Consider the following 25,395-nt stretch of genomic DNA (forward strand, 5'->3'; position numbering starts at 1 on the left):
ACGTATATTGCTAGATTGATATTATTGCGCAATAAAAAGAAAAATAACACGTGGTGTTTAACACATATCGTGAACTGCAATAATAATAATGTATATTATTACAGATACTAATTTTTTATCAAAAAATTTTGTTATTCATACATTTTACGACGAAAGGACTTGTTTTTGCTGGAATCAAGATAAACTTATAATATTTCCATATACAAATAATGAGTACGTATCTGTTAAAGTATTAACAGCTCCAGCTCCAATAAAAACTATACAATGTTTTACTGGCCGAATTTTTTTAATTTGCATTCCACACGGCGTTTACAAACTTTCAAGGGACCGAGAATTTGCTGTTCTAAGTAAAAATGCAATTGGAATGGGTACTGTTTTTCATGAAGTATTGATACCTAGAAATGAGTATCTTTATTTAGATAATAAGCGAGAAATGACAAATAAACTGCTATTTAAGCTTTCTTCTCAAGAAACTAATCCCAGTCAACTTTATGTTTATTCATTAAATGCGGATGGCGTTGTGGAATATTTTATGAAAACTTTAACAAATAATGATTCTACTGTAAAAAATTTATGCATAATTGCAGATGGACTAAAACTTTTAATGCTAATCAATGAAAATGTAAAAATAATGCATAGCAGTATTTATTCCATTAGTAATATAATACCTGTACGAAAGAGTTCCAAAATTGCAGCATTACTTCTTACTACAAATACAAATATTATTTTAATGCATTCAAAAGATAATGTGCTTGTTTTTGAAACAATTTATATAAAAACACAGATACAAGCCATTTGCGCTGGTTTTAGCCAATCCCTAGAAGATATATTATGGATTGTTTATTCACATGAATCTAAATTACATTATGTAAAGAAGCAATTACTAATTGATAATATTTATCAAGTAAAAGTTGAAGATAAAAGCTTTGTTTGTTTACAATCATATGACTCTAATATAATCTTAGGTTTGACAGAAGATAATCAGTTAGTAGAGTTTCCTATAAGTACAGTAGAAAGAACATTGTCAACGGAAAACAATACTTTTATTAATCTTCACTCCAGTATGTTAGATGGTGTGTCACTTATAATGGATAAGATTTATAAAGGTACTCAAGAATTACAAACTTTAAATGAAATATTAACAGCAGAAAAGGATAAATTAAGAAGAATAAATTTATATGCACATAAAGACAAGATACAGTTATGCCCAAAAATGATGATAAATTACATAGCAAATCGGATATTTTTATCAGCAAATTTTCACGATGTCCTGCCAAAAAATAGTTGGGTCGTCCTTAATGTAAAATTGGGATATCAAAATCTGTTTTGTATGAAGAAAATAGTAGGTCGGGAGACTATAGCTGATATTTATATACCTGAAAATTCAATGGCAGATACATCACAAATTGCAATAGATTTAATAGCTTTTAGAGATAAAAAATATCCTTGGTGTCTAATAAGAAATTATGTAATCAGTGATTATTTGGAAAGAAGAAAGAAGAAAAAGAGATTGAATGTCGATTTTATAAATTCTAAAATTGCCATACTTAAAACTTGTATACAAGAAGGAAACATTAATATGAAAAAATTATCTGAAGTTAAGAAAAGTCTAAGAAAAGAACTTAGTGATATATAAATTTTAACAACATACAAACGAACGGATTTTTTTTAAATTTGATATTTACGTTATATTTTTATAATATAAATTTATATAAGAAATAGGAGTTGAATATATAGGAATCCAACAAAAAAAATCGAATGCATTTGAAAACAAAACTGTATCTTTATTTTGCGGATATAATAATATGTTGATAAATATCTGACTCTTTTTTTGGATACACATTTTTATCGACATGCTTTTTATCAATTCTATAATTATACAATATAGATTATACAATGTTGCTGAAACTATGTGCAATGTGCAGTTCCCTGCTATACACCAATACAGAGCATTTTGGTTTAGTATTAATGTGTATGCCTTTTTTTGGATAATATTTTGATTTATCAAGGAATAATGTGCAGAAAGAGATAACTGAATATCTTTTTCTGCATCATGATTTTGGCAAAATTTTGCTATTGATGTGAGCAATATACACTTATTTTTATTTATAGGCACACTATTACATAATGTTAATCGACTAAAAGTCAGTTTACAAATATAACACACATAAATAGTTGTTATTTTTTAATTTTTCTTTCACATGCTTCACTAATATTTATATCTTCACTTAGTAAGATACAATTTCTGTTGTGAAAATAACATAAAATTGTTATGGGTATAAACTCACAGTTAGTGATATCTATAATTTCTATAAAATACTGTAAATATAAATAAATTTCAATAAGTACTTTAAATTGCTGTTAATAGAATGCATAATGACTAAATGGATTGTAAAAATATTGTCTGTAATATTCATCGAAAATTAAAAATAAATTGGGAATAAAGAACTAAGCAATAAAGAAAAAAAACAATAAAAGAACAATAAATGCTACACAATACATGACACTATGTGGTCTATCTATTGTAATTTAAAGGTATGCATTGTCTAAATACATTAATGTTAATTGTAACATAATGTGTTAATATGAGTATATGGATCTTAAAGTTATATTGTATATTTCGTACGAATGTAAAATATTCCATAAAATTGCCCAAAACATTTAAACATATTTTATGTAAATACTCAAACATATTTACATAAAATTCCTTAAATAATAAATATATACTTATATAAAAATTAAAATCTGAATGACTTCTTTTAAATCTGAAGCTCATATTACATTAAAATGAATATTCTTTTGTAACGAAAATGCATACTTTGAAATTATAGTATCTCATTCAGTTTTTGAATAATTAATATTTACAAATAATGGTAGTAATTGCTTTCAATTTCTTACGTATTTTTAAAAGCTACTTGAAAGGATTATTGAAATATTTATAAGTTTAAAAAATATGGCAGTAATGGTCTATCTATTAAATTTTAAGAAAAAATAACGATAAGCTGCAATAATTTATATCTAGAATTATAAATTTCATCACTCTATCCAAGTAATTCTATACTGTAGACTTGTTCTGCTTTTAAGAGTGAGTACATGAATTGAATTTTATTTGTCAAGAAAACCAATACTAAATTTTTTTTAGAATATCTAATTACTTTGCACATTTAACGGCTGATTATACATTTATGATTTTTTTATTAGAGATTTTTTGAAATTTAGAAAAACTTCTATTCGTAAAATACTATTTTAAACTATTAACTATTTGAAACTTAAGATATGTACAAATGTCGAACATTAAATTTTATATCTGACACACACTCTTTTGTATAATAAAAATATAGTAATTGAGAAAAACAAATGGAATAAAAGCACACATTAGGCATATATCGTTAAAATATCGAACTCTTTGCAATTCACTATTTGTCTACAGGGATTGTGTTATCGCTCAACATTTCTTTTTTTTTTTCTAAGAAACACATAACTATTCATGTTGTACATACATCATAAATGAAAGAAGATTTATAAACAAAGTAAATTTCTGTTTTAAACCGAAAGTTAAATCAATTGCATTTTACTATAGCAAATAAATTTAAATGAACATATAATTTGAATTTTGCTATAGAAATCATATCTATTTCTTATTAAAATGCAATTTTTTAAATACGATTAAACACAGTTTATAAATTTTTTAAGGCACTGAATAAAAATACATAGTATTTTTATACCATATATACCGAGAGTTTCATAATTCATTACAAATGGGAACAATTTGTTCCTTCTATTTACACTATTCACATTTGTGTAAGGAATATGATTTAACGAATACAAGATAACTGAAAAATGACGTGTCGTTTCAAAGAACTCTATGTGTCTAAAGAATATATTAAATTATACATTCAGAGTTCTTTTAACCTTCTAATGTAACACGTTCTCAATCAAATACATCCTTGAATAAAGTTTGTTGACTTGATGGTGTAAGAAATGTGAAAAACTAATTGTAGTTATACAACTGCATTTAAATTTGGCTACTTTGTTTTTAAATTTTTAAAAACTTCATTTGCTTTGTGGGGCATAAGCATAACAACAGGATTATTCATATGTAATCATTAAGAAATGTCATATAAATGTGTATTTCATCAATATGAAATGCACATACATTAAGTATCGTTCTTATGAGGAAATGCATGGTATAGTGATATTTACAAATGTTCAAGAAGAATAGTTGAAAAATATATATGCATTTTGTGATAAACAATAGAAAATGAAGTTTGCTATAATAACGAGAATAAACAATCTTCAGTAAGTGTTCCGCTCTTTTAAAATATAAAATATCTATAAAAAATTATGCAACATTTATTGATTAAAAGTGTATTAAATTTTAATTACGTATGAAATTGTTTACGTAGACTACAAGAAGAGTCAAATGTAGATATATGAGTATCTGAAATTTTGGCAACTTTCCCTGAGCGTACTAACTTTATATATGTAGAACATAGTGGGTGGTTTCCACAAACCCAAATATTTGAAACTTAAAATACACAAGATCAACTATCAATTTGTTTCGCGATAAATATTTAAGTAATTTGTTAAGTACCTAATGCCATGATAGCATTGTATGTCATAGAGGTTTTTCCTGCTCTTCGTTGTTTAATACCTGCAGTGTTAATGTCGACTCACTAAATGCTGTCGACTATTTTCCGAACGTTAAGAGTCTTCTTGCTTAGGCAGGAGATTCGTTCTTTCTTCTTCTTCGATTAATTTTTTTGCTGATATAGCTCTGTTTGCTTCTTGACGAGCCAGAATCTCTGTATTTAAATCTAACTTAGGTTGTGCCTGACCAGGACTGATTATTGTTGTCTAGAATACATGTATGAAGTCATTACTTTTTAGTATAATTTTTTATATTCTATAAAATTAAAATAATGAAATTATGATAATAAAAAGTCAACCTTTACTGGTGAATTTTTAAGTTTTCCATTATGATCACTATATAATGAGATGAATTTCGAATGTGTAATTGGATTAGCACTGACTGGAGCGGGTGAAGTTGGAGCAGTTGCACTGTGAATAGGAGATTGCACATTATCTTTTTCTTTCTCTTTCTCCTTCTCCTTTTTACTTTCTTTTTCTTTGTCAACAGGCAATATCGGAGATTCTGGCATACTACGATCATCTTCATCCAAAGAATGTAGTAACTAAGAATTATGAAATTATTATATAATATAAATTTGATCATATTTTTAAGACCATTAATATCATGCAATTAACCTTTTCTACTTCGTCGTCAAATTGTTGTTCCTGACCGGGTAATGAATCTTTCTGACTTCTTTCTAGAAGTGTGGCTCGTTTCGCAGCCAAATATAAAGATCTTTTAATTTTGACGTAAAACACTTCCGTGACTGCCCGTACCGTATAGTCAGGAACGAATGTATACCGTAACATAGAATCTAAATTGATCGATTGTATACTTCCCACCGTTTGAGGATTTGTATTGGTAGGTGACTCAGCTGAAAAATTACATATAAGTCCATGAACATGCTGAATATTTTAGACATAAGGAGCAATCTTAACATAAATTTTACCAATTCCAACATTGACAGTAAGTGCTTGAGAACCAAAATACGTAAACGGGCCGCTTTCGAACATCATATTCTCTTTTCCAACTGTAACTTCAACTCGACCTTCTAAGATTAAGACGAAGTAGTCGACCGCTTTTCCTTGTTGATAAATTACCGCTACGGGATCATTTCTTGCTTTTTCGCGTGATTTCACTTTGATGTGATAAATAATATCTTGTTTAAGTAAACGACGCAAAATAGTTTCCGATATTGTATCGGGCTTAAAAGCATCTACAGCTGTGGATCATATATTACACTCAGATACATTTTAACAGCACTAAAATAATGTTTTATATAAATTTCATATTTTCTTAAATCAAAACACTTCTTCCTACTTGTAGACAAATACTGAAACATAGCCAATGTTAATTGAGGCGATATATGAATTCGTTGATTTTCTTTCTTCTCTGCAAACACGGTAAAATCTTGTATTTTATGTCTAGCTTGTCTTCTGCGCTTAGATTTATTATCCGCTGCAAGAAAACATTATTAATGTTAATTGCATTCATGCATATACAATATAGCGCATTTTTCATACAGGTGACTTACTAAAGACGTCAGTTTCATCCATGATCTCAGCTTGAATTAATTCTTCTATAACATCTTCTAATGTAACCAATCCTATTACTTCATAAAAAGGATCGCCTTCGCCTTCGTTATTAACCCTTTGAACAAATGCCATGTGTCCTTTATGACCTAAAATAAGTGTAGGTTAGATATATTTTTACTTTTACAAGAGATACATTAAACGATCCAATGACATAGATTAGTTTGAAAGATATAAACCTTCTTTAAATTGTTTAAACATAATATCTAGCGTAACATCTTCAAAAATGAAGTTACATGGATTTTGATAAAATTGACATAAAGTTTTTAGTGGCATATTATCATCTGGATCAACAAATGCGAGATCTTTAATATAAAGCATTGTAACAATATTTGTTCTTGCACCTTCATATACTGGTATACGAGAAAAACCTAAAAAGTAACAACAATAAATGATGTAAACTGTACATGTATATGTATTATTATTTGTAAAAACAATATTCTATATTCTATTGATAAACATATAAGTAATGCAAAATTTAAACCTGATTTCATAATTTCTGATACTGTCTCAAAATCTAAAATGGCATTATAATCCAACATATATACATCCTCAATTTTTGTCATTACATCCTTAACAGTTTTTTTTCGCAACTCTAATGCCCCAGCAATAATGTTCACTTCATCTTTTTCTAAATCATTATATCCTGTTGTTACCTACAGATAACAATACAGAATAACACACTTATATATTATACGTATAATTCACATATACTGATATGAAATCTTTGATAATGTTATTAGATTACATGAATAACACACTTGATAAAATTAATGGATATTAATTAAATATATTATTTATCTTTATATTAATGCACATATATATAGAAGATAAATTCAACTTAAATTGGCACAGTATAAGAGTGTAAGATTATCTTATTTAAGTTTCATGATGATAAGTAATCTAACATATACGCTGAACAGTATAAAAACTCCAAACAAACGTCAGTAGATCTATATCTTACCTACATATGATTGAATTTAGATGTTAGTATAATTATCTGTCCTATCCATACGCATTCTGATAAGATCCATACAGGAAAAAATTTGAAAAGGAGTTTTGATAATATATACTTCAAATTGCAAACAGAAAAGATCATATTCAGAATATAGGAAGCTAAAAGAGAAAATTATAACAGTTGCTTCGTTACCCCATACCTTCACAAGTTCCTTTAACCGCTCACGATTATATACATTGCCAATTTCTTCTCCAAGAAGGAAATCTAAAAGTTTGCTGATAGGATAACTCATTGGAAATGTTAATACCATAGTTAATTTGGTAATGTAAATAGTTTTTGCTCCAATACACAATCCATGTCTACTGCAAATAGCCTAAAGGTATAAAGTAATTTCCCTAATTATTAAATTATCTCTAAAATTTAAAAGTTATGTTTTTATCCAATGTTTCTATTGAAAATAAAATATATACTCTTGCAAATATACTTACTTGTGGCGAAATTTCACCAAAAATTACAATAGCTAAAGTAGAGCAAATAACAGCAACTAATCCAGAAGTTAAATCATCTAACAAAATAGTAAAGATCGAATTCACCAAAACATTGGAGAATAAAATTGAGCATAACAAATAATTCCCATGATTTCTCACTGGTTGTATTGTTCTTGCATATTGTTTTTCCTTTAATACATGAATTATCGAATGAATTAAATAATAAAATTAAATAATTGAAATAACTCCAAGTAGTAGAAAGTAAGGTACCTTTTCTGTTCCAGTATTACAAAGTATCTTCAACTCAGTTCTGTCCATTGCCATTAATCCCAAATTTAAACCAGAAAATAGAGCAGAAAAAGTAAGACACATGAAAATAATTACAATACTAAGCCAAAGTGGTAAAAATTTTTCATATGTATATATCTGTAAAAATAAATATTTCTAATATATTGATTAATGGTTAATGGTATTTTGTTTTTATTATATTTTATTACTTACAGTTTGCCATGATTCAGTGCCTTGATGTCTAAAGAGTAAAGTATTTGGATCTGCCTCTCCATATACTGGTTGTTTTACACATATGAAGAAAGGTGAACCAAGAGGTAATACCACATCAATAGTTGCAGTGTTATTTCTTACATTTTGTATCTATATCAATCATATTTTTAAAAAATTATTTATGGTATAAACATTTTCTAACACGTAAGATAGAAATGCTTACTAAAAATTCATTGGTTTTAATCTTATCGCAGATACTACCCCTTTTGGCTGGTTCATCAGTAAAAGTAATCAAAGTACCTTCTGTGAAACCAAAACCAAATAATCTTATGACTGCCTTACTGCCAGCAAGTATCTCTGGAATACCATCTTCCCTATAACTAGGATCCTTTGCTGATGTCTCTATTCTCAGACCCTCAATAAACACATCTGTATGAATTTGCCGAGTAAATAGATTTTCGGGGTCATCATTGACAGTAGGTAATAAATTGAAAGTGTCACGTCTTGTACGAAAATATTTTCTGGGAATAAGTGACATAAAACAATAGATTAAATTAATCTTTATTTAAAAAAAGAAAAAGAATTAAGAATTATTAGAATTAACAAGAAGTAATTTTAAGAATTGTTCCAAAGTTTATTTAATAAGAAACGTCTTTGTTAGTCTTTTTAAAAGTAAAATTAATGTTTTAATTAAAAGAATTATAAATTTAATATATCTGATGTATAAGCAAAGTTAAAATTATTAATTAATCTTTAGAATTAATTGACCTTTATGCAAACGATTAATTAAACTTGCTTATATTTGAATGTTTAAATACGAAATTGTGAATAGAATCAGATAAACATGTTACTTTATAACGTTACATAGTAGCAAAATAATGATGTTTCATATGTACATATAATTATAGCATTATAGGAGAAGTCTCTTGCCGTCGATAATATCGGGATTTCCGCTTTCGTAAAAAATGGTGCCAAGTCATACGATAAATGTCTATTATTTATATGGCAAGAAAATTCTCTTTAATGATGCTCGGATAAAGACAAGTTATCTAATTATTTAACTTACTTTGATTGTATTGGAGACCTGATAGTAAAATTGCTTCCAAGATTGGTCCATATTTCACCGAATATGCTGACGATCTTTAGACAGAAATAGATCGTAGTAACCTTAAAATTAGGAACTTTGTCGAACTTATATATCGCACGACTGCCATTCGGTGAGATCCAAATTGCACTTAATTTGTTTTCTGAATCGCAGTTATCAATTGTACGTGACCAGAGTAATGAGACATTATTCTCGAGGCCGGTGCCAAGAATTTCAATCAAGAAACCTGAACTAGAAGACACGTTCTCTCCCGTAAAAGATTTTTTCCTGATTAAGACATCCACTGACTTGACACTTAAATTATCAGATACTTTCACTTTTGTAAATGTATTAACGGTTACTAAATTGGATGTCACAAAAACAAGTAATAAAAGAGCTGCCGGTGTGCTTGAGCAGACAACATGTTGCGCCATCATGCGACAAGTGCACCGTGACAACTTCATACAGTCCTCAGTTAGTACTGCATTTATAATATCGTATCGTCACAATACGCTTGCGTATTATCACAGATCAACCATAGTATAGATTTTACATCTTATAGAATTTAACCGTTTATGATTCGCGGTATTTTTGAACTTTCATTTTGGTTATTTTCGTCAGTTACTGTTGCCAAGTTAATATCCGCTATTTCAATATTTTAGCGGCAAGCTAACACAATAACATATTTATTAAATATATGTATATACTATAAATATATGTATATACTATATGATATATTATATTAAATCACATACGAAATATAATATCTCGAGTTACACTCGACGATTCATTCATTCACATATAGAACCTTAAAAGGTTAATATTATACCAACTGATATACCATTTTTGGAAGAAGTTAAAAGTTTTATTTTCTCCTATTTTTAGCGTTTGCCAATTTACAAAGATGACGAGATGCTAACGCTAAAAAGATGTGGTTTATTCTGGAGAAAAGATTACAAATGGAAAGTCTGTGTCGCGCGGTTAGGGTTTGCTTTTTTGACTGACGAGGTTTGGAGGCGCTTTTGTAGTTCGTGACGTGGCGCCACTCATGGGTTGATTGTGAAGTTGGTCGTGGGGGCGCCACATAATCTTTCTATTTTGGCGGGAAATAAGTTACGTTTGCATATATGTTTTGTTAATGTGTGAAATGTTTGATAATAGACCCTAATGGATTTTGAAAAAGTTTCATAAATTTTGACGCTAATATAAAATTACTCTGTTGTTAAATTTTATTCCGTTTTTGCTGTACATAATGCCGACCAGTTAGTATTCTTTGATAAATTAATATCTTGAAATGTCATTTATGAAATCAAAGAGGTTATTTTGAAACGTTAAGTTAAAATTACACTAATAATTTCTTTTAAATCTTTTAGCAACGTCTACATTTGTACAAGAGATAGTTAACGTTATTAAGAGATTCAAGTTCGAGGAATTAGAATTATCAGTAGCGCCAGTTTTTCCAGAAATATCGTGGAATAATATAAGATCCGAATTAATTAAACATCACAAAAATTTTACATCACACAATGTAGCAGAAGTTATTAAAATGGTTGTCATCGTAAGTTTTATGTACAGGCATACAATCTTATTAATTTTATTTACTGTTATATATTGCGTTTCTTTTATTTTTTATTATAGGAAGAAAAAGTTACGGAGAAAATTTTAAGAGATCGTTTATCAACACTACGATTAGTTGGTAAGACACACAAAATTCAATCATAGACTTTATTTATTTTATAGACTGATGTAATGAAATTTTTATATTTCAGATATAAGCTGGCACAGTAATAAAAGAATGTGGTATGGCTATATATTAATAGGATCTGATAAAACTGTAAATTATTTCATAAACAGAGAAATTCAAAATAATATGCAAGATAATTTTGATTCATTAAATATGAAAATTAATGTAAAGATATATACACATAATGATATTACATATATGTCTTTAACAGCAACGAAATATAAAAATAAAAAAGGAAAAGAAAATCGACGTGCAATTTCACACGTTTTTGCTTTATTTATGGGCCAAAAATATTTTTTTTCTACCAAAAAAACTATTTCATCTGATATTTTAAATACTGTAGTAAGAAGTTTGGGTTATAAAAACTCTAAAAGATTTAAATTGATGGGTAGAGATCTTAAATCTTTGAGCAAATTATGTTGGAAGAGGAAAGAAGGAACAATGAATTCTGAAAATATTAATAAAACTGTGGTATATGAAGATGGTGTTCTTGATAGAAAGTAACATATCTTTCAAAAATTTATATGTAAAATGAAACTTAAAAGTTCTAAAGAAAAGTAATATCACATATCATATATATCCTATAGGAAGACGGGCATAGACTTTACTCAACAAAAGCAGCGGGTAAAGTATGCAGAAAAATGTTTTGGTGATAATCCTCCTACCTTAGAAGTACTTGTTGTAAATGGGCCTAGTATGCCTCTGTCACATGAAGGTGTATCAAAAGAATTACCAAATGAAAACATGCAAATAGCGTGAGTCCTTTTTAAATGAAATCATATGATTTAATATTTTATAGTTTTAACAAAATTCTATTTTTTTATGTATTTAAATGTATTTCAGATGGGAATTTCGCAGTCACAACATTGTTGCATGTTTAACAAAGTTAATAGAACGACGTATATTGGTTACACCAGTGCCTCATTACATATCAAATTTAATGACATTAGGAAGAAATGTATTAACACTTAAGAAGGATTGATAATTAATATTTAAATGTCATATTATACTGGTATGGAGCTAATGTGAGCAAAGCTTGCCTATTACTTCAATGATTTTGTAATTATTCAAATTCTAAGAGACGAATTAGTAAAAACGTATTACCATGATATATAAAGACATAATTTATTTATTTTTTTAAATGTTTTTGTTATTGATTTTGACAAATTTTTTAATATCTTTAAATAATTGTTACGTATAAAAAAATGTAATTTTCATATGTCTAAAAATAAAGAAACATAGTACATTTTTCATTTTCTTTTTCAAACGTTTTATATTAGTCTCATTAATTAACAAGGTTAAAAGAAAGCTTATGACGTAGGATATGTGAAAAGTGAGATGTTATTTAAAGTACAATAAAAGTATATTAAAAGATTCTATAAATTAATATACTAGTTATATTAATTTACTATTATATTAATATACCAGTTATATTTACATTTATATATGTATATGTATGTACATATATATTACAATATATAATATCAGGATAGAATATTTTCACATACATACAATTTATTTGATACTTACAATACAATAAAACGGCTTATAAATAAAAAGCTTTTATAGATAAATATAATGTGTCTTTTAATTATGTAAGTAATATCGAAGTTAAATATTAAATATTAAATATTTTATTTTTAAATGTATTATGGAGAATTAGTATATAGAAATACTGTCTACTAATTGATTTCTTGTAACGAAATGTGTTGTTTTATTTGTAAATATGTTTAGAAAGAGGTAAAACCAGATAAAGAATTATATCTGTAAATAGTTCCGATTTTATATTTAATGTTTATACGTAATTACTAATATTATGAGCTAGTAAAATAACATTACCTATATAAATGCAAGTAAATTGAAGTGTATATATATTATGATATATATGAATATTAAAAAATTGATTTATATGCATGTATATTATAAAAATTCGTATTTTCAGCTGGAAATGTCGTCATCGTCTATTTCATCTTCTGATGTTAAATCTGGATCATTAACTTGTGATAAGCACTTATTACAATAGCAATGAAATAAATATAAAGAGCTTAAGGCTTTCTGTCGAGAATGTCTACTTCTTTCTAGACAACATTCATCAAGGTAACTTATGCATATTTCTTCTTCAGGATGAATATCACGTATAGCTTTTAGAACCAATACATTGTTTGAATAAGGAAATTCCACAACTGCGTTTGGTACACAACTATGATTTATTGATGATTGAAAGATATAAAGACCAGAACCTTCATTGTTTAAAAAAAAAGCTACAGCTAAAAAAGATAACATTAATGATAAAATAAAATTTATACTTGTACAATTTATGTAACAAACATAAATTCATATTAAAATCAGAAAAATTTACCTTCTTCCATATCATCATAAATTCGATCTATTAATTTATCAACTTGGATTCTTTCATCTCTTGGTAATTCCAAAGCAGATACATTTTTAACCCAACGACTAAATGCACTAGTTCCAATTCCCTGACCATTTGTACCTACTAAAGCTAATAGACTTTTAAAACCTTCTGGTGTAAACCACTGTAAATTAAAATTTCAACAATTTATTTTATAATATAGCATATTTTGAATTATATTTACGCTACATACATGTTCTGTAAATTCTGTATTTACGGCTTTCTGCATCATTTGTCTGAGCACTTCAATTTGTCCAATAAACTTTTCTCCTAGTAATTTGTGTGCAATTTCATGCGTATCATTAACTGTACGATGACAAAATTGTGAGAAAGTTGAAAGCATTTCTTCTTTATTATTAGCTTGATTAACAAGAGCTACCATTTTAATTAATAACATCGCTGTTGCTGATTCTGGTGGGTAATGCATTTGCTTCCATGTTTCATTTAATTGCACCAAGGGATGAGACTCATCCTTTTCTCTTGATTGTAAACATATTGTACTATGATATCTAAAATTTTTACATTTCATACAGTTATATATAATGTTCTTAATGTTAATATTAAATTTATGGAATTGTAATATTACCTTAAAAAAGCATCATTCTGGCATTCAATACTACAATATTTTGTGCCACATTCAGGACATTCTGTAATCAAATCTTTTTTTGTTTCGCAGCATTCTGGATAAGGTAAAATAATTGCTGAGTTTCCAGTCAATCTACGTACATTTTCTTCAGCAGTTTCTAAAGGTTTTAAACAATTGTCACAAGCTAAGTATCCATAGTCTAAGTTCCATGAGAATTGACAACAAATTATAGGTTTTTCTTCTAGAATTGTATCTCCATATTTAAATGAACGTACAGCAAAAAGACCCTTGCCCTGTAAAACATTTGTAATTATTTTACTTTTAATAATAATCAATATTTAGATTCCTATATTAATAAATGTAAGGAAAGTTTCGTATGTCTTTCTCTTTTAAGTTAATAATTAGAAACGCATAAATTTTTATATAAAATAATGATTAATTACATATGTACTGTTATACCTTTTCATTGTTAATTAATCTGATCTGAAAGTCATTGGAATCCATTGTAACTTGATCCCTGACAAAAAAATCACATTAATTTCTAACCTTTAAATGCACGTCTGTAATTGTTACAATGACACTACTATAGTCAACTTGTAATTACAGAAACTCTGAACAGTTATTTATAATAGTAAAGAATATTATACATTGAGGTGATTCTGGGTTGATTGTATTTTTGTTTAAAATTTGAAACTGAAATTTCTTTGTTATTCATTTAAACGATTATTATACAATTCAACATGAAATTGTTACTGACTTACATAGTACTTATAACACTTCCGTAAAGGCAAGCTTCGGATCATTTTGCATATAAGTTACTTGTTCAAAATCGTTTGAGATTTGCTTGGTAAAGTAGGTCTAAAAGAAGTTGGACTCATTTTATTGGATCACAAAATATAATGAACGGAGCGATGGCCATGGTAAGTTAATTACTTCTGCAATTATTATTTCTGCAAGAAATATTGAATTGATAGAAGTAATAAATTTTTCGGATCATAATGGCGGTTGTAAAATGCTTGTAATGTACATACTTATGATTAATACTTTCGAAGTATTCAATCAAATCTATGATAGTAACATATTTCTACAATATTTTACTAACATCCTGTTAATAATAATTCAATATATAATGAATACAATTATTAACTTTTTTTTCTTTTTAGTTTTGTTTTTAAGTTATATTATTTTAACATAGATTCATTAAAGATATGTTTATATTTTTTCTTGAATTCCTTTTCACATAATTGCAAAATATGTTTTCTTTTACTATAATGACTATAATGGATGTTATTATATTTAAAATCATATTATTATGTTTATATTATTAGAACTAATAAAAATGATATTATAGTAGTTCAATAAATAAGCAACGTAAAAACTTTCTTTTATTAGTAATCACTAATTTTTATCGTAAAATCTAATAGATGTTTTATATGTTCTTAGGCACCAACATCCCAGAATAATGTGGAACCTCCAAACAAGAAACCTAGAGTTGAAGGTACATTGCTAATATTCCCAAATAAATGTATATCTCTAATGTACACTAATAAACTATACAATTAAGCGTACAACTGGAAAAGACGGTGAACACAGAAGCAACAGCAAGCATAATATATTTCTAAGCAAAGGAAATGATGAAGAAAAACATATATTATTTATTTAGGACAATCAGGTGCTAGCTTTCTATTAAACTGCTGGCAAGCTATAAGTGTTGAGTGGTCTATTGCAGTTTCAGAATATATTTTGGTAGGCTAGGGTGATAGGTGATCGTTGGCCCTCAATAAAACTAATGTATGGTTGTCCTTCTGTTCTGAGATGTTACAGCGGAGAGACAGTACAGAATCTGTGGCCTACGACTGAGCTGTGATCATGAGCGTGCGCCAAACAAAGAAAGAGAACGCTACATTCGTTGAACAGAACAAATCAGAGTTTTGCAAACTCCCACTGACACAGCATCTATTGTCGAGTACCAAATATGATGCGTATGTTAGATAGGTCAGCATTTTAGGGTAATTTTCTTTCATCCTAATTATAAGCTTCTAATTTATTTTATTAAAGTAAAAATAATTGTTTGAATATATTTTATTTGAAACATTGATGTACTAAATTTTGTTTTATTTCATATCTTCCTTTTTATTTCAATGTCCTTTTTTGCTATAATGTAAATAATTTCTTTGATCCCCGATTTAATTTTTAAGTGCAAAAAAATAAGGCAGAAGCTTATAAATAGGAGATGCAATGGCGATGTATGTCTTTTAAGATTTTCTTAATCACATTTATATTATTACATAAAGATGAGGTAATTTGTTCGTTTATTAAAGAAGAGACATATACCTGTTATAAACAAAAAGAATGTTATCAGAACAGGGTGCACATCACAAGCAAAGTATATTTTTACGAAGGTCGATCGCGATAAATTTTTTTTTATTAATTAGGATCGCCATTGCTATACAGAACATGTTAGGGTTAATTACGTGATAGGTTGGAGAAGGCAAACTGTAAGAAAATGGCGCAGAAAATGCACTGAGAGTATTCTCCTTTGCTTTGTGCTTACAGATTTGTGCGTCGCCTCAATCTCGGATAGTATGCGCACAACCATCATTGCTCAGCCCAGAACACGGTTAGCTGTTAATCAAATGATTGAACAAAGCTAATAGTATTAATTCGTGAAACTGCAAAAGTCATAAAAGAGAAAAAGAAACGTTTCAACGTGTTCTGATTTCTGTTTCAGAGACTAGCAGACCAAATTGGTTATGATCATACGAAACCTAATCTAGTTATTGGTAGTCTTTTTTTGGGGCTGATAGTGTAAACAGTAATGAAATTTAAATGTGAAAACTCTGTTAATTGAATAATTGCAATGATTTCTCTTCAATTTTGATATTGTTTTTAGCATACTCTTGACGTTATTTCTCTTCTAAAATATAAAATAACTTTTATTTTAATGGCGTGAAAAAAAAGAAGGAAATGTATTTCTATTTCAAAATACATTTGTATGAGTATATACATGTAATTGTGTACATACATTACTTTATATACAAGAATAACGTTACTGTTCTTGATTGTTTTAATTTCTTTGAACTTACAGTTTGGAGGACGATCCTACCGCAGTGGGAATTGCTGTACGACATCGTTACTTTTTCCGTCTCTTTTTAAGTCATTTCTTTCACTTTTTATCCATTTTAAAGACTTTATAGAGATATATAAAACTTAAGAAAATTATACAGTATACTTGTATACCAAATATTAAATATATTGAATTGAATATTAGTTACATGTATAATTCAAATTCTGTTTAATTTTAATGAATAAGAAAACTAAAAATTAAGAAATCGAATCAAATGAATTGTTCTGGTACCTCTATCATCGCAAAAAAAAAGTAAAAAAGAGTCAAAGCAAATATTAGACAACAGTTTTTAAAAAGTTCGTATGTGTGTGTGATGGTGGAAGTACTGAATGTAATATGTATTATATTTCATCTTTGTCTAATGCCAACTTTCTTCGTAGGGAATGCATCAGAGTTCTTGCCCGGCCCTATATATGATCTCAATCAAATAAAACAAGTTGTTGCTGGTATGTAGTATTACAATATTATTTCATTTTTCAGAAAAAATATAAGCTATTAAAGTAATTTAAATAAAACATTTAAGATTTATATATGATGTTTATAAAGAAATTGTGACAATTAAAATTTGTTGCTCCAATTAAAGTAATATTGAGAGTCAATAATAATTTAGTGAACAAATAGCTGATAAGATCTGAAAGAACATTATTGTTTTAAAACATGTATTAATGAAGCATGTCTTATTTTACATATAATATTTATTTTGTTACAGGACCTGGAGCTAAATATCTTACATTACCTGGCATTCTAGGTGCGGGTCTTCCAAAAATTACATCTGAACAACAGGATACAGTAAATAGAGCAAAAAAGTATGCAATGGAACAAAGCATCAAAATGGTTTTAATGAAGCAGACTCTCGCGCATCAACAGCAGGTAATTTTTTAACATGACGCTAACAAACTTTACTCGCCTAACATACATTTTACATTCCATTGTACATTCATAGATTTCTATATTGAAAAAATATCTATCTATTCTTTTATTACCATTGATTTGTTTGAATAAGAATGATCAGTAATGTGTTAAAAATTCCATTCATATCAACGGAATTAATAAAACAATTAACATATATAGGGTGATTGGTAACTGGTGATACAAGCGGAAAGGGGGTGATTCTACGCGAAAAAAGAAGTCGAAAATATAGAATAAAAATTTTTCGTTTGAGGCTTTGGTTTCGAGAAAATCGACTTTGAATTTTCGCTCGGTACGTGTGCGGTACGTTATAACGGATGTCACTGTAGATCATTGTTTCGATGGAAAAATTAAAAAAAAAAAAAATTTTATTCTATATTTTCAACTTCCTTTTTCGCGTAAAATCACCCCTTTTCCGCTTGTACCACCAATTACCAATCACCTTGTATATAATCAACAATGGAAATGGTATATAGTAAATCAATCTTCTATTAAATTTGTAATATTTAATTGAATGTTGATTGTTTATACTTTATAGGAATGAACAATGGAATTAATGTATACATTTATGAAATGATACATTAAAATTATGGGGTTCTTTTTTGTCTCAAAAAATGCTATTTATTAAAAGATGGATTTACATTTCTTCCTCTATTTAGCTCTTTGCCAGTTATATAACAAAAATTGAGAGAAATATGTCTATAGCGTTTTAAGCTGATGTTTGTCCTTACAATTTAGCTCGCCCCGCCGAGTAATCTTTAATTTGATCCTAAATATATTAACCTGTGTTCGTTATGACGAGCGAGTAAAGTCAAAAAATATAACAGAAATTAAAAACGAACACTGGAACCTAACTCTGATCGGTTGATTTTTTCTCCCCGCAGAAGAATAAGTTGGTCCTGCGGCAGCAAGTTTTATTGCTAATGTGCAGGTTAGTGTCAACCAAGTCAAGACAGAAACGATACGAAACCGCCTTATGATCAAACACTCCTAAACGTTTTCCTGAGTTACTACTGTAAGCGAAGGTTAGATATCTTGAGAATAGTAGTCGGCGGGAGCAGAGCTGTACCAGCGCGAAGGAGGACAAGTTTTTGTGCATGAATCTCTGGATGATTTGAGAAAAATAATCAATATAAACTTTCGAGCTCAACTATTCTTTCTCTCTTTGCTGCAAAGATACTGTACTTATATTTAGAATACAATGTTAAAAATTTGAATTATTTTTTGACTTGACTTTGTTGAAGATACTACATTTAGATTATTATTCAATGAGTTTATTATGAAAATACTTGCAGTTCACATGTTGCTTTGATCTGTAGTTTTGAGTGTAGTATCAAGATTTTAACTTTGATTAATTCCTTAATCAAAGGTTAAGGTAAGAGTAGTTGAGTAACGAAGGTGGAATGGTAAAAGAGCTTGGGGGATTTTTGAGATGAATGAGACATGGTGTATGTAAGGGGGAGGGATATCAATAGAAGGCCTATGGTCCTTTGTGTTACAGCAAATGGCTAGTCAACGGAATCAGGTGCAGAGACAGCAGGCTCTCGCCCTCATGTGCAGGTTTGTTTGTTCTTTGTCTTAGCCCTCCAAATTTCGTCTTCGATACTCGCCGTTTTAAATAGAAAATACATTCTAAATTTAATTGTGTATAGACTAAAAGCTTCCATTCGTCATTCAGATTAGATTTTGATAAATTTTAATTATTTAGAATAAAATTATACATACGTTCTTTCTACTGTTAAGAATTTTAAATCATTTGAGTACAGTATTATGAACTTCATTTGTAATTCTTTCAATTATATATATATACTGTCCCAAATTGGAAATTCAAGTTTTTCAATAAATTTCTGTTTAGTAAAATCATGTTATAGTCACTTATAACGGATATATTTTTATATGATATATTTATATTTCAAGTATTGTCAAAGTATTGTGCTTTATTTAGTATATATATATATTTAGATTGGCAATATTTTTTTAAATAACAATTCCTTTACACATTTTTTTTAGAAGAACCTTCAAAAATTTGTTCTGCTTTTTTTTTCCTTTTTATTTGATTATGATAGGATACGATTGTGAGTATCTTAATGAATTAGGATATAATTGAACAGTAATGTCTCGGTTTAATATAACGAAGGGCGACTATCACCTAAAATAAAATTCCTATATGACAGGGTATATGTGGGCAGCATCAGTTTTGAATTAAAAGAGGACACGATTAGGCAAGCTTTCTTGCCTTTTGGTCCTATAAAATCAATCAACATGTCTTGGGATCCAGTTACACAGAAGCACAAAGGATTCGCATTCGTCGAATACGAGATACCTGAAGCAGCACAACTTGCTTTGGAACAAATGAATGGTGTCATGATTGGTGGACGTAACATCAAGGTAGCAGGACGTACCTATATAACGAATTTCCTGTCCCCCAGCAATCCTATCATCCCGCCGGAGGTCGGCAAATTTTTATTTAGCCTTATCCAATTTGAAATTCCTTTTGATTGAATTGCATTATATTTAGAAAATGTACTTCGGTCAAAAAAATCTTGTTAAACTCTTTAACGATTCCATTAGATTCTTACCGTAGATTTTAAAATCTCTTATGATACTACTTTTTTTTTTGATATTTTTACGAACATAACAATGAGTTCTAGCATTATTTTAGACAAATATGTGTTTTGGTAGGAAAGATTTATTTGTATAAAAATTAATACTTTTTATTAGTAAAATTATTATTAACACGTCAAAAGTTGTGTTTGAATAAAGAATATAGTTCCTGGACCTAATCCTATTTTTATACTTCTCTTTTTGTAATTAAAATATTAATATTTGACAGATTCGTTACAAATACTTTTCTTTTAATAGTCGAAAGTATTAGTTATGAATTTTTATTTTTCTTCAGGTTGTGGGGCGTCCGTCGAATATGCCCCAGGCCCAGTCTGTTATTGATGAAATTACAGAAGAAAGTAAACACTATAATCGAATTTATATTGCGTCAATCCATCAAGATTTAACCGAGGATGATATTAAATCCGTGTTTGAAGCGTTTGGACCAATTACATATTGTAAATTGGCACAAGGCAGCTCGCCCCATCGACATAAAGGTTACGGTTTTATTGAATACGAAACAATGCAGGCCGCGTTAGAAGCTATCGCATCAATGAATTTATTTGACTTGGGTGGGCAATACTTGCGAGTAGGCAGAGCTATTACTCCACCAAATGCTCTTATGGGTCCACCAAGTGGAACTAGTATGATGCCTACCGCTGCTGCGGTTGCAGCTGCAGCTGCAACTGCAAAAATTCAGGCAATGGATGCTGTAGCTAGTAATGCAGTTGCTCTTGGTTTGACCAAGCTTGGAGCAGCTGCCCCGCCGATTTTGAATCAAGGTATGAGTTAATAGTGATTGAGGAAATTTTAGAATCTGAAATTTTCTTTGAAGTCATTATAAACATGAATTTTATACACAGCTTTGCCTGGTATAGTAAGACCCACTATTGCCCCAGCGACAATGATGGCACCGCCAACTATAGCAACGGTAGCACCTGTTATACCTCCGCCTGGTATAGCTATACCGCAAACTTTAACTCGGCCTCCTGCGATAATTCAACCGATACCTGGACAGCCAGTTGTTATACCTCCTCCAGCTGTTGTAGCACCTACAATAGTAGGAACTCCAGTCGTAAGATTTTCATTTATTATTCTATTCATACGTTGAAAAGTTACAATATTTAAATTATTTGAAATGTGGCTAGATACCTGTTACAACTACGACGAATTCCGATATTATGAGACGGGCACAAGAACAAGCAGCTCATCAAAAACAACAGGAAGAATTACAGAAGAAATTGTTAGAGGAGACAGAACCCCAAACATTACAGCAACAAGAAAATATGTCGATCAAAGGACAAAGTGCGCGTCATCTTGTTATGCAGAAACTTATGCGCAAAGTTGAATCTCGTGTTGTTATTTTACGAAACATGGTAGCCCCAGAAGATGTAGATGAAAGTTTACAAGAAGAAATTCAAGATGAATGTTCTAAATTTGGAGTTGTAGAAAGAGTTATTATTTATAATGAACGACAATCGGAAGATGACGAAGATGCAGAAGTTATCGTAAAAATATTTGTTGAATTTTCTCAAATGAGTGGTAAGTTTATAACGAATTATTGTTTTCTAATTAATTAAGTGTGAATTTTAATTTGATATTGATATTAAATAATCATTTTAGAAGCGGAACGTGCAAGGGATTCTTTGAATGGTCGTTATTTCGGTGGACGTTTAGTGAAGGGAGAATTATATGATCAAGCTTTATTCGATAATAGTGACTTTTCTGGTTGATCATAAGATACTTATTATCTGTTGAATTCGTCAGTTTCTTTGAAACAAAAGAAAAGTTATACTATCGTTGAGTGATATTCCGTGCGTCTAATCGAAAGTACATAATACATCTTTTGAAGTTTCAACACTTATAGTCTATCTTCTGACTAAGAAGTCTAGCTTTTAATTTTTATCTACATTTTTGTAGACTTTAAATTAATAGATCAGTCAAAACTATTATCATTACTTAATAAGATAATAGTTTTAAAAAATCGTTTTAACACTTAGCCAACCGCGCGCGTCACAGCGAGCTATATGTTTCTCACCGCGCTCGAACAAGTTAACCTATACGCTGTCCACCGCGCATGTTTCCAAGGTAATGATTTTATTTAACGATTTCACATATTGTTTATACAAAACATCAAATTAAAAGTATATATTAAAAGTATAAAAAAATATAGGTAACATTAAAAACATTAAAGGTGATTAACCCTTTCGCTACGGGCGGCTTCTCCGCCGCGGCATTCCCGCTGAACGAGTCGCCGCGCCAAAACAGAGCATAGTACGCGAGAAAGATCATAAACGCTGCCGCGTTTACGTCTCACTGCAAACCGAGCTGCTCTGACGGTGTTTTTCGAAGAAAAAAACTTTCCTCAAAACAGAGTATTTATAACTTCTTAATAATATAATATAATATAATATGATATGATACTAATAGCTTTTAATAATGGTATTGCGTGTAGTATTTTTCGAAACATGGTGTTACACATTGGCCAACATCGCAAATCTGGCACTGGTATCGCGATTCGCTCCACAGTTTCCATCAATCGATTATAATCGAAAACACACTTTGGTTTTTTTAATCATTTTCTGCGTGCGATAATGACGTTTCGAAACTCTTCATTGTGAAAAGAGGACAACATATACATTGCCCTCTTGTCACACCGTTTTATTGTTAATAAAAGGCTTGAGGATGTACAATACTCGTCGTATGTATAATACGCGGTATCTTACGCAGAGTGACTATAGTCGCCCGTAGTACGTCAGTGGTATCTTACGCAGAGCGATTGTAGTCGCCCGTAGTATGTCAGTGGCATTTTACGGAAAGCGACTGTAGTCGCCCGTAATAGCGAAAGGGTTAAACATAAATAACACAACTTGAACGTGAAATTAAAAATTCATGATGCATTTTAATATTTTTTTACAATGTGGTATCGTTCGATTATAGCTTTATGTAGTCATAACGGATATTGTAACTTTTTAATTAATTTTAATATCACTAAATTGGTGTATTTTATTATATACTGTACTTTATAAAAGCAGAAAAAGTGGTGCAATCAATTGGGAACAATTTCATGTGAACAATAACTGATAATAACAAAAAAAAAGAAGAGAACGCGTTGCAAAAGTCAAAAGGAGAGATCTTCCCGGTCGGTCACGCAGATCTCCCTATTCGGTTGGCTAAATGTTAAAGTATAAGTTGGAAATAACTATTGAATGGAAGATTTGCAATTGGATCACTATTATTACTTCTGTATAAAACGGATATTTTATTTAAATTCAGTAGCAGACTAATTTTTGTTCAGAGAGGGTTAATTTACAGATGAATATAAGTACATATGCAGAAAAATAGGGTATTAATAAATTGTTTTATTCATAGACCATAAACAAATGATATACACATTTAAATTATATGTCGTACTACAAGTATATGTTATAATAAAGTTTGTACATATTTACTAGATATTCCATTAATTTTAACATCCTAAAAGCGTATATATAATTAAATTAAATCTCAGATATTTTATTTATGTCTATTTATCTTTTTCGTGCTTTTGTCCATCATATTTTATCTTATAATCTTGACCATAATTTTTATACTCCTCATAAATTGGAAATGGTACATGTTCTCCTTCGTTAATTTGCTTTTGCTTTTGTAATCCATTACTTACATGTTTTGCTTCTAGTTCTGCAGCATTTCGTTTTTTGATCATTTGTAATTGATAATTTTGTCTTATTTCTTCTTCTGACGGTGGATCTTTTCGACGATATCTTAACCATGCCTCCCATTCTACTGGTACTTCTTGCGTGTTATCATCTTTATTTACAGGTACGAAATATCGAGGTGAGTTCTTTCTCCTTGATCTTGGATTTTCAATTTCGTAATATTTTGTACCATAATAATCTTCACCAATTAGCTTATGTTGGGTTGGTTTAAATGATGCAATAAAATTTTTTAAAATAATTCGAAACAAACCTCTTTCTTTTCCAGACATTTGAACTTCACCTTACACACTGTAAAAATTAAAGTTGTTAAAACGTAATTTAATGAAAATGATGATATTTATATCATACATTTTTAATATCTTTATTTATTAAATAAGTACAAGTAATGCTTTAATTTAGCTTTCATTAAGCAACAGTTAATTAGGAACATATATAATAGTTATTTACAACATTTATATACACAAACAGTTTTTTAGTATGAAGAACTACATGGAAACAAAGAGTACCTTCCACAGGGTATGTAGAGATATTTATTCAGATAAATACAAACAAGTATTTAATTAAATTAAACAATGGAAAAAGATTACATCGATTATTGCAACGCTTTTGTTGTGCATACGCACAGTGTACAGTGAAAACATGACCAAGGTGAAAATATAAACTGGTATTTCTGTGAGTTATGTTGGTAATCTTGAGTCCGAAAATTTCATGGACAATTTCTATGTCCATGAAAAATTTACATACTGTATTATTTATTTCTAATCTAGTACTAATTTGTAAACGAAGTTTTCTCCTTGACAATGATAATATTTAGAATTATTAATTTTTTAATTTTATATCATATTTTAACTTTATACATTTAGGAATTAAGCTTTTAAAGTGAAGAAAACATTTTACTTACATATTAATAAACATACATGTTAATAAAAGAAAGATTCTTATTTCTATTTCGTACCTATCTGGTTTTCTAAAACTTTCTTTTCTTGTATTCTAACAAATTTTATGAATATAAAATAATTATCTTTTAATATGAAAGC

At 29.0% G+C, this 25,395-nt stretch overlaps 6 protein-coding genes across 12 annotated transcripts; 3 read left to right on the forward strand and 3 right to left on the reverse strand.

Annotated features, from left to right (window-relative positions):
* The first annotated feature begins 34 nt into the window (after positions 1-34).
* Positions 35-2,488, forward strand: LOC126870619 (uncharacterized). Its single transcript, XM_050628497.1, has one exon. It carries the CDS (start codon positions 89-91, stop codon positions 1,634-1,636), a length of 1,548 nt encoding a protein of 515 aa, XP_050484454.1. The 5' UTR covers positions 35-88; the 3' UTR covers positions 1,637-2,488.
* LOC126870604 (unextended protein) lies at positions 1,764-9,720 on the reverse strand. 2 transcript variants are annotated; one of them, XM_050628444.1, is made up of 14 exons: positions 9,239-9,720; positions 8,396-8,693; positions 8,173-8,322; positions 7,942-8,097; positions 7,672-7,860; positions 7,383-7,556; positions 6,710-6,881; positions 6,405-6,596; positions 6,168-6,314; positions 5,954-6,091; positions 5,583-5,855; positions 5,269-5,507; positions 5,034-5,195; positions 1,764-4,857 (listed from the first exon to the last, which is right to left on the reverse strand). In XM_050628444.1, the coding sequence occupies exons 1-14, from the start codon at positions 9,718-9,720 to the stop codon at positions 4,705-4,707; spliced, it is 2,925 nt and encodes a 974-aa protein (XP_050484401.1). In that variant the 3' UTR covers positions 1,764-4,704. The 2 variants fall into 2 exon arrangements, with proteins under 2 accessions (XP_050484401.1, XP_050484400.1); XM_050628443.1 differs by having other exon boundaries at positions 4,950-5,195.
* Positions 9,599-13,091, forward strand: LOC126870639 (uncharacterized). The gene is made up of 8 exons (XM_050628545.1): positions 9,599-9,730; positions 10,142-10,518; positions 10,630-10,814; positions 10,895-10,952; positions 11,026-11,500; positions 11,588-11,755; positions 11,844-12,012; positions 12,943-13,091. The coding sequence occupies exons 2-7, from the start codon at positions 10,509-10,511 to the stop codon at positions 11,980-11,982; spliced, it is 1,035 nt and encodes a 344-aa protein (XP_050484502.1). The 5' UTR covers positions 9,599-9,730; positions 10,142-10,508; the 3' UTR covers positions 11,983-12,012; positions 12,943-13,091.
* LOC126870634 (histone-lysine N-trimethyltransferase SMYD5) lies at positions 12,493-14,648 on the reverse strand. Its single transcript, XM_050628541.1, has 5 exons — positions 14,459-14,648; positions 14,000-14,292; positions 13,607-13,922; positions 13,360-13,537; positions 12,493-13,267 (listed from the first exon to the last, which is right to left on the reverse strand). Exons 1-5 carry the CDS (start codon positions 14,501-14,503, stop codon positions 12,939-12,941), a joined length of 1,161 nt encoding a protein of 386 aa, XP_050484498.1. The 5' UTR covers positions 14,504-14,648; the 3' UTR covers positions 12,493-12,938.
* A 107-nt stretch (positions 14,649-14,755) lies between these two features.
* LOC126870616 (poly(U)-binding-splicing factor half pint) lies at positions 14,756-24,090 on the forward strand. 6 transcript variants are annotated; one of them, XM_050628490.1, is made up of 11 exons: positions 14,797-14,919; positions 15,443-15,497; positions 15,815-15,994; positions 17,507-17,572; positions 17,836-17,996; positions 19,537-19,595; positions 20,210-20,423; positions 20,935-21,421; positions 21,503-21,714; positions 21,788-22,181; positions 22,263-24,090. In XM_050628490.1, exons 5-11 carry the CDS (start codon positions 17,940-17,942, stop codon positions 22,370-22,372), a joined length of 1,533 nt encoding a protein of 510 aa, XP_050484447.1. In that variant the 5' UTR covers positions 14,797-14,919; positions 15,443-15,497; positions 15,815-15,994; positions 17,507-17,572; positions 17,836-17,939; the 3' UTR covers positions 22,373-24,090. The 6 variants fall into 6 exon arrangements, with proteins under 6 accessions (XP_050484446.1, XP_050484447.1, XP_050484450.1 ...); XM_050628489.1 differs by lacking the exon at positions 15,815-15,994 and having other exon boundaries at positions 14,756-14,919; XM_050628493.1 differs by lacking the exons at positions 14,797-14,919; positions 15,443-15,497; positions 15,815-15,994 and adding an exon at positions 17,040-17,121.
* Positions 24,091-24,165: 75 nt separating this feature from the next.
* On the reverse strand, positions 24,166-24,627 carry LOC126870516 (NADH dehydrogenase [ubiquinone] 1 alpha subcomplex assembly factor 2). Its single transcript, XM_050628315.1, has one exon. It carries the CDS (start codon positions 24,625-24,627, stop codon positions 24,166-24,168), a length of 462 nt encoding a protein of 153 aa, XP_050484272.1.
* Positions 24,628-25,395: the final 768 nt, after the last annotated feature.

The sequence above is a fragment of the Bombus huntii genome, chromosome 10 (genome assembly GCF_024542735.1).
Source record: "Bombus huntii isolate Logan2020A chromosome 10, iyBomHunt1.1, whole genome shotgun sequence".
In the NCBI taxonomy this organism is placed as follows: Eukaryota; Metazoa; Arthropoda; class Insecta; order Hymenoptera; family Apidae; genus Bombus; species Bombus huntii.